The following is a 9905-nucleotide window of genomic DNA, read 5'->3' as shown; positions in this document are numbered from 1 at the left end:
TTTATGAATAATTAACCAAGGAATCAGTTCTTTCAATTGCTTCACCTCCAGGATATTTCATAGCTTAACTTTGGGTTTCGTTTACTCAAGATAATAGATTCTTTAAAATAAATAAATAAATAAATAAAAAGAGGGACTGATTAAATACTATGTCACAGCTAAATTATGGGGATTATAAAAGGCCAAGAGAGCACACTGCACAAGTAAATATCTATTTCTCAGCTACTTTTTCCAAATCATACACTGTCTATTGTAGTACAGTCTAGTGCCACCCTACCATTCGTATGAAGAAGCTTTTTCCTGCAAGTTTCAAGCAACATATATATTTTAAAATGAGATAATTGATTTAAAGGATAATAAAATTATACTACACATTTGTTCCAATAATTAAAGAAAAAATGCTAAAACAATTAGGACGACTATATGTAGATACACACACACACACACACACACACACACCAAAATGGAATTTTGGGCTTCACTAACTGTACTATAGATCAAGAGATAACTGTTCAAAAATCCTGCATCACATATATTGAACACCAACACAGTTAGCAAATAGGTATACTTATACACCCCCTCACCCTCTGCCATTACTATAGTACCTTAATGTCAAGATGTGTGTAGCGCTTTAATGGTGAGGTCAAGGGATAAAATCCCGGCCCTATTAAAGGCAATGGCAGTTTTGCCATTGACTTCAGTGGGGCCCAGATTTCACCAAAGGAGTCCAAATTTAATGAGGGTAACTAAGCCAGAGGAGGTACTTGAAAGGGGGCAGGATAGGATGATCTTCCAGTCATAGAAGCAGGTGAAGCAGTTGATTTTTGCAGCTCTATTTTGAATGGCTTGAAGAAGGAAGGCAACAAGATCAGAGTGAGTAGGTTGTAGTAGCCAACAAGAGAAATAAACAGGGCCTGGATCTGAGGCTGGGTCTACACTACCCGCCTGAATCGGCAGGTAGAAATCGACCTCTCGGGGATCGATTTATCATGTCTCGTTGGGACGCGACAATCGATCCCCGAATCGACGCTCTTACTCCACCAGCGGAGGTGGGAGTAAGCGCCGTCGACGGGGAGCCGCAGAGGTCGATTTTGCCGCCGTCCTCACAGCGGGGTAAGTCGGCTGCGATACGTCGAATTCAGCTACACTATTCACATAGCTGAATTTGCGTATCTTAAATCGACCCCCCCCCCCCCGTAGTGTAGATGTAGCCTGAGTTTTTGCAATGGAAACAGAAAAAGGGACAGATTGTGGAGATGTTGGACAGGGATAACCAGAAGGATTTAGTGACAATGTCAGTACTGTGGAAGAAAAAGACAGCAGTGTGGATAAGAGAGCTATTGAGAATGACACCAAAGTTGTGAGTCTAAACAACAAGGACTAGAATAGACACCCCAGTATTGATAAATAAAGGACATTTGAGGAGGAAAGATGTCAGCTCCTGACGTGTTAAGTGTGAGCTCTCTTTGAACACAGGGTTACTTAAAGATGTCTGCCATCTGAACACAGTATATTCAAGCTTCTTGCATTGCTAAGCGCACACGGCTAATTTGCTGTATTAGAGTAGATTTCCTGTTACATTTGTGAAATATGATGTGCTTCGTCAATACTGGCCAGAAAACTAAATCATTGAACAATAATTTGGATTACAGTTCCTGCCACTGATATTTCATCAATATAATTGTGTTCTGAAGACTATCTGGTTAGTTTTAGATAACAAAATTAGAGATCTTGTATTATCTTTAAAGACAGAATGAGGGATCTTGAATGAAGATACATGCGTATGTGGTCCCAGATACAGAGTTAACAAGTGGCTGAACACTGACCATATGTTTCCATTCATCTAAATTTGTAAATTCTTCCCACAGTATAATCAGATACACAAAGATCTATCAGAATCAAAATGTCAAATCTAGTAGATATTCTGCTTGCAATAGAGTTTGCAGAGATTATATAAAATATTGGCTAAAATGTCTCTCGTTCAAAAAGAGTAGCAGAAGTGGTAGGCAAATCACATACTCTGTACTGAAGGTAATTACTGGAAAAACTCTCTGAACTTCTTTGTGAATGAGAGAGCCTTGGATGAAATGCAATATAGAAATGGCAAATATCTTTATTTGATTATACAGAACTTTGATTCAATTTGTGAACCACCAGTCTTTCAATACCAATTAGCTCTGCTTTTCTGCACTTCAGACATGTGTGCATTTGTTATGTAGTCAATAAACTTTAAGAAAAAAATGGAGTAAGTTAATAATTACCCATAGAACTCTGAAAAAAAAAAGATAGAATTTTTGGTTAGATGTTGTGATTGTGAACTTCTGGAAGTTAGTTATATCAGCAGTCCTTTTTAATCCCTAATTTCTGATTGCCTAAACCAATGTGAGAAACAAGTTGATTTTTAAATTAAAAGTAAATGAGCTATTCACAGCATTCGTCACAAGATCCTGTACAATGATTGTTGATAAACTGCAATTCAGAATATTATATATTATATATACACACATACACATACACATACACACACATACGGTATCAGGATCTTCTGTGTTATCATCCTGTTACTTCAAGTCTTTGTGCCTTAATTTGGAAGATAATGCCCAGTTCAGCAGGTGTTGTGATGAAAAGTTAATGTTTGTAAAGTGTGATGAAAATGTAAAACTCCTATATGGCTGTGAGCCAAACCCCATGAAAGTCAATATGCAGCATTCGGGTGCCTTCAGCGGGCTCTAGATCAGTGCTAAGTAATATTATCAACAACTAGGTAGAGTGAGATTTTCAAAAGCATGTATGTAAGAGACGCAGCTCCTGTTGAGTTTCATTGAGACTTGGGCACTGGCCACTTTTCACCTTTGAAAAACCCAGCGTTCATTACTATAAACTGAAGGAATTTTAAAAAAACAGGTTAATAGAAAGTCACTATTTTTGTTTTGAGTGGCTGTATTTTAAACTAAATAAATAATGAAAAAGACAATATCAGCATCTTCCTTTATTTGAAGTTCCATAAAAATATAGAAATCACCCTAAAAAAGGTCACATATAAAACCAGTATAAATCCATTTCCTCTACTTGTAGGAAAAAAGAGCAGTTATCCATTCAAAATTCATGCTTGGAATGAAATACAAGTTTATGCCATATACATTAAAAACTAAAACCAGAGATATAGATCCCAGTTCAGCAAGGTGCTTAAGCCTGTGCCAAATTTAAGCACATGAGTATTTTCACTGACTTATATGGAACTACTCATGTACTTAAATTAGCAAGTGCTTACCTACCCCGTGATGAACAAAGACTATAGTTCTCATTTTCATATTTCTCCTATTTAAATATAATACAAGTTTCTGTTTTAAATTGCTTTCTACACACTTTTCCCTGTTTCAAATATATCTTTGTTTAAAAAAAATTCAGGCAGAAAATAATATGGCAATACACAGCAATGCAATTGGATGAAAATTTGATAGAAATGGAAACTGAAATGAAACTGAAAGTAATAATCAGAACCACTGAAGTTCTGTCTCTGCAATCGAAGGCCCCAGTTCTTCACATACTTATACATCTGCTTCACTTAACCAGTCCCATATCTTTCATGTGCAAAATTAAACGGTAATTAACAACGCTTGTAATATTTTTACTGTGTCATATCTGTTCCAAAAAGCATTAAGGTGGCTTCTCCTATTCATAGCACCTTCCAGCTTAGATTTTAAACAAAATTCACTTGGGTTTTCCCAAATTTCATAAAAATAAACATTTACATTCAGATATATACATACTACATTACTTTCCCCTCCTTTTTCTGAGTAAATGAGTTTCCCTTTTTCCCCACATTTAAATATCAAGAAAAAAAATGAAATGACTAACTGAAAGTTCTGTACAAACTGTAGTGAGTTCCCTCATTTCTCACCAAATATAAGCAAGGCCCCAGGCATGAAGCAGTAAAGTCAGCAGGAATTTTAGCATTGACTTCAGTGGAAATAGGATCTGACTCTTGATGTCAAATTTTAACCTGCACCTCCAGTTTTGTGACTGCAATTTTACAACAGGCTTTAGGTCACTTACCTGATTGTATCTGCAAATCAGGTCCTATAGATGTCTAAGTGATCTCAAATATGCCTGAATCTCTGGCCCTACGTTTATGCTCATAGTGGTGGAAAGACGAGGGAGAGCTATGTTTGTTTCATGTGTTATTTAATGACCAATAGAAGTAAGCAAAAATATGGAAGATTAAAATGCTTATGTGCATTACATCAAAGCTGGTGCAATATGTCAAAAAGTAACTGACTTTCTTCAGTATTCAATGGTCTGCAGACAGCTCAGCTGTCTTCTACTTACTCTCCAAACTATGTGCCAAGGTGCAAGCATTGCTTTGAATTACAGGAAATACTGATTTCACAGCTTCTGGCTATCACTCCTGCGAGTTCCATAAGCAGCATTTCTGGGAACGTAACAAGTAGTTTTGGCTGCTTGGCTTCCCAGCAGGACCGTGCCTCTCTATTTTACTTTTATATTGGCTTACGGGGTGGCACATTTATTTTGGCACAGTGTGGAAAGAGAGAGATCTTCACAGACAAGATCTGCAAATTATTTAGGAGTCTTGAGGAAATATTGCAACACAAATTCTCATATATAAAGGCACATTTTTCTTGGTGCCTGGACTGGAATCATGCAAGGAAAATTTCCTTTTAATTGTATTATGTAAGCATTAAACCATAACTATAAGCAAAATTCTTATGTTCTTATCTCTTCTCTGTGAATGGCCATACTGGGTCAGACCAAAGGACCATCTAACTCAGTATCCTGTCTTCCAACAGTGGCCAATGCCAGGTGCCCCAGAGCGAATGAACAGAACAGGTAATCTTCAAGTGATCCATCCCGTCACCCATTCCCAGCTTCTGGCAAACAGAGGCTAAGGACATCATCCCTACCCAATGGAAATTAGTTTTTCAAGGTAACATGTTAAACAGTTTTATCTTTTTCAAGTTTAGTTATTTTTAAGGCCATGGTATTGAAATGTTCCTTAAAAAGGTAACTATGTAATGGAAAGATGGGGCAGAAATCAAAATTCAGATTAGAAGTCGAAAGTTCTGGTCCTCCTATGTGAGGTGAACATGTGTCGAACACCGGCAAACCTACTGCTCTTTGGGGTGAATTCCCAGGAACAGGTTTTCCTAGCTCTGAGGCAGTGTGCACCTCACAGCTAGAGATCATTATCTGACTCAAATTATTTCTGAAATTCTGACAAATTCTTCCATTTGTAAATCTGCTGGAGCCTGGGATATTGCATATACAGACAGCCCCCATCTCCATGGAGAAAAGTTGTTTCTGGCCCTTTTAGATGAGAGGGAATGAAATTGATGACTAAGTTCCAGAGTGCCTGCAAGACACTTTAGAACATAGGAGACAAACAGTTCATAGAAATTTAGTTTAACAACATTTTTAGTTGGTCATTACAATTTTTTTCAAGACTTTTCTGGCTTTCGAATTATATCATTCTCTGCATGTGGGTGATGAGTTTAGCCTTCACCAGCGTTATCTTACATGTGATAAATTATACAGTAGTAGAAGGAAAAAAACAAGGAAACATTATTCCTATTAATTGTCCACCTTGAAAGCATTGCTATAAAACACTGTAAAGTCAGCTGCTTTTTTCCCTGGTCATATTTCTTATTTAAAGAAACTACTGTAAGAAAATGCAGTCTATTTTTAAAAGCACAAGAAAATGGAGATCTTGAGATACTAAAAAGTTGCCAGTGTTGCTGGTAGAGATATAAATGATGCCTAACAGAGCTGTCTGAGGGATATATATTTTATGAGCGAGTATACTGCACAGTGCTGTATTTTGTGACGTTTGAAGACTTACTTATGGTAGAAGACTCCTCCAAACCTAAGCCTGTTTGGTTAAAGAGGGGGTCTGTGATTAGTATACGCTCCTGCCTTCCAGGCCCAGAAATGGTGGTCTGCCCGCTTATGCTTTGCATCCCTGAAACCTCAGCCAGAGTTGTGTAACTAGCCTGCAGCCCATGAGAACTATGCTGGCTGGTTTCCACTTCTGCATGTTTGCCCAGACAGATCTCTGCTAGGGTCTTAAATTTATCTCCTAAATCATCTAGAAAACGGTCATCCAAGTCATCTTCAATAAAGCTGCAGCAGCCAATGGAACCATGTGAGGAGCCTGCTTCTTCCTGACAGTAAAGCAAGAGACAGTCTTTTGCTAGTTGAGCTTCATCTTCATCAGCAAAAGTGGCAGCTTTCTAAAATAAAGGAAACAAAAGCAAACAAAAACTGTTTAACAAATGTTGTTTCAAAACTTTAAAGAGTCATTTACCAACTTTTAAAAAACAACTGCATTTTTGTTGGAACATTTTTACTCACTATTGTTATAAGTAACATCTAAGGCCACGTCTAAACTATGGGCTAGGGGTGTAACTGCCCTGCTAACATACATGTATTTGCACTAGCTCTCAGTGTTCTAGGAGGAGTATAAATCGCAGTGTAGCCATGGTAGCACAGGTAGTGACAGCAGAGTCACAAGCTGTACTGATTACAAACCCACCTGAAACTGGTGGGTTTATATAGGGTTACCATACGTCCGGATTTTCCCGGACATGTCCGGCTTTTTGGGCTCCAAATCCCCGTCCGGGGGGAAAGCCCAAAAAGCCGGACATGTCCGGGAAAATCGGGACATGCCGGCCAGCGGTGCGGGTGCTCGGGGATCGGGCCGGGGGCTCGGGCCGGGCCCTCGGGCCGGGCCCGCGGTGCGGTGCCTGGCCGGGGGCTCCGGGGCCGGGCGCTCGGGAGCTCCGGCGGGGCCGGGTCGGGTCAGCCGGGCCGGGGCCTCCGGCGGGGCCGGGTCGGCCGGGCCGGGACCTCCGGCGGGGCCGGGTCGGGTCGGGTCGGCCGGGCCGGGGCCTCCGGCGGGGCCGGGTCGGGTCGGCCGGGCCGGGGCCTCCGGCGGGGCCGGGTCGGGTCGGGTCGGCCGGGCCGGGGCCTCCGGCGGGGCCGGGTCGGGTCGGGTCGGCCGGGCCGGGGCCTCCGGCGGGGCCGGGTCGGGTCGGGTCGGCCGGGTCGGGGCCTCCGGCGGGGCCGGGTCGGGTCGGCCGGGCCGGGGCCTCCGGCGGGGCCGGGTCGGGTCGGGTCGGCCGGGCCGGGGCCTCCGGTGGGGCCGAGGCCGGTCGGGTCGGCAGGGGGATCGGGGGCGCCAGCCGGGCCGGGGACTCGGGGGCCGGGCCGGCGGTGCCAGGCCGGGCCGGGGGTGGTGGGCCGGGGCCGGCACCCCAGGGCCGGGGACAGCCTGGACCGCGCCTCCTCCCCCCACACTCCCCCTTACCTGCTTCAGGCTTCCCGCAACTCAAATGTTCGCGGGAAGCAGGGGAGGGGGCGGAGACTTTGGGGAGGGGGCGGAGTTGGGGCGGGGCTGGGGTTGGGGCGGGGCTGGGGGCGGGCCGGGCCCCCGTGGAGTGTCCTCCTTTGGGAGGCACAAAATATGGTAACCCTAGTTTATACTTGCCTCCATTGCTGCTACCCATACAACCCTGGCTACACTGCTATTTATTTTCATCCTACCTTGGGGAGAGCTAGTACAAGTATGTGTGCATGAGCAGGGGAATCATAGCCCTATCTTGTAGTACAGACTTACCCTCAACATACTATAACCGAAGAAAAGAAGATTTCTTTCAGTTTGTGTAGATGGCAGCAGTTGGTGACAGTCAGTTTGCTGATTCCTCTTTGTAAGTGAATATTTCACAGAGCAATTGATGGTGTGGAGGAAAAAATGTAAAGCAAATGGGAAAATTTGACTAAATCCCCTAAAATGATCAGCAAGATTCAGAGACCGTAGCTAAAACCAGTTTGCACTCACTAGAGAGTGATTTAAAATTTTCAGTGGCCTTAAAAATGTGTCACTTTTTTGGAGCAAATCACTATTATTACACTGGTGTCCATTTATGCTCTTCCTTCCCTCATCTCCCCAAAAATGTATCCCTTAATTCTTTTGGAGATGAGCTAGAAAACTTAATTGATGCTTTTCATCAATAATTTCTATGATGTATTCAAATCATTCAGTTTTTACAAGGTGTAACAGCTGGAACTGGAAAACAGTGCATTCTGTTTTAAATGTGTAGCATTTGTGTAACACTAAAGCCCCGATCCTGCGAAGACTTAATGTGTGTAACTTTACTCATGGCAATCATCCTATTGAAGCCAAAATAAAGCTAGGCACATGGTTATGTCTTTTGCCGGATTGGGCCTAAGGAAAACATGGCAGATTGTGAAGACTAATCGTCTTTTAAAACAAAATGCATATCAAACAATCCTGATAAAATATTTTTAGGTTTGAAATAGAATTAATGGCCTTTAACAACTTGTTTCCACAAGATTTACTTACTTTAAAAAAATAACATTAATATATTGATATTCTCAAGCAGGATTCTTACCTCATTGAAGTAGTCTCTCAAAAATTCTTCATCTATGCCCACTTCAGCTCCCGTAGTCATGGTCCGTCCAGCTCCTATCGTCATGGTCCGTCCAGCTCCTATCGTCATGGTCCGTCCAGCTCCTATCGTCATGGTCCGTCCAGCTCCCATTGTCATGGCCCCGCCGGCTGCCATTGTCATGGCCTCCCCAGCTGCCGTGGCCCTGCCAGCTGCCATGGCCTCCCCAACTGCCATGGCCCCGCCAGCTGCCATGGCCTCCCCAACTGCCGTGGCCCTGCCAGCTGCCATGGCCCCGCCAGCTGCCATGGCCCCGCCAGCTGCCATGGCCCCGCCAGCTGCCATGGCTCCATATTTTGCACCAGAAAAAAGATGTCTTTGTTCTTCCCATCTCCCATTGCTCATGTTAGCATTACCATAGCGTTCTTCAATATGGGATCGAGAACTGCCTCCTCCTATACCAACTGCCTCTGCACCAATCGCTGCTCCTGCTCCACTACGCATATTTCCTGCTGAGTTGTCCAATGCAGTGGGAGCGATGAGGGTTAGCACTGCCTAAAACAATAATTAAAATACAACATGAAATGTGCTCTGTGCTGCACGTGGAATTCTCTAAGCAGTTGGGCTGAGTGGAGTCCAGGAGGGAGGTGGTTGGCATGATTGTTTGATTTGGCGTTAGACGCGCTGTTACAAAGGGCAAAGTGTGCCATGAAAATGCTCAAAAAATCCATTTTAGGGCAACATTGTATCATCCCCTGTTAAAACCAATGAGAGGAGAAGTAAGAAAAAGCAGGAAACTCCAGCGAGTTCACCTGGCAAAATTTTTCCAAATGCTCCTTTCAGTGAGAAAGGCACGTGATCGCATGCCGCAACTTAAACCCTCAGATCCTAGAGCCTCTGCAGGGTCTGCTGGCCCTTCTGTGATGCTACCTGCCCTTCTTCTCTCTCATGGCAGCTTGCCCATATTGCCACTTTCTCTTTCAAACAGCAGCTTTTCCAAGGGGAATGCAGTTGCTAAGGAAAAGCTAATGCCCCACTGATTCCACCTCCACCAGAGTCAGGAGAGAGGATGCTAATGTTAGTAATTACTCACCCGTCCTCCACAGACCCCACCTGAGCCTCAGCCTTATGCAGTAGACACACTGGGGCTTCGAGGGGCAGCCAGCATGCCAAGTATTCACTATTCTCCTCAGTTTCTCCTCCTTGCAGCCATTTCTGATCTAGTTAAATCATATTTGCTCTCCTCCATACCTCACTGAAAGGGAGCACTGGGCACTTAGTTTGGATACAGCCCTCAGACTTTAAATTAAGAGGCTGTGAAGCTTCCCATTACACCATTTTTCTGCTCAATTAATACACCCACTGATTGGAATTGACACTTCCCCTAGTGAATGCAAATATTTAACTCTTTTGTGGTTCAGGTACTGGGCGCACCAGTATTTCTCCCACACTCCCCTTCCTCACTTTCCACTCAGAAAA

At 43.4% G+C, this 9905-nt stretch overlaps 1 protein-coding gene across 2 annotated transcripts in view; it reads right to left on the bottom strand.

Moving 5' to 3' along the window:
* Positions 1-2976: 2976 nt before the first annotated feature.
* The window catches only part of DSG2 (desmoglein 2), a 48908-nt gene continuing 41979 nt past the window's right edge, over positions 2977-9905 (bottom strand). For both annotated transcript variants that reach the window (XM_065585424.1, XM_065585425.1), the window contains exons 14-15: positions 8430-8977; positions 2977-6248 (exon numbers count right to left, since the gene is read on the bottom strand). In XM_065585424.1, coding sequence (XP_065441496.1) covers positions 5805-6248; positions 8430-8977 — 992 coding nt within the window. In that variant the 3' untranslated portion in view covers positions 2977-5804. The remainder of the gene's footprint in view (positions 6249-8429; positions 8978-9905) is intronic.

The sequence above is a fragment of the Chrysemys picta genome, chromosome 2 (genome assembly GCF_011386835.1).
Source record: "Chrysemys picta bellii isolate R12L10 chromosome 2, ASM1138683v2, whole genome shotgun sequence".
NCBI lineage: Eukaryota > Metazoa > Chordata > Testudines > Emydidae > Chrysemys > Chrysemys picta.
This window is presented reverse-complemented; position numbering and strand designations above follow the sequence as displayed.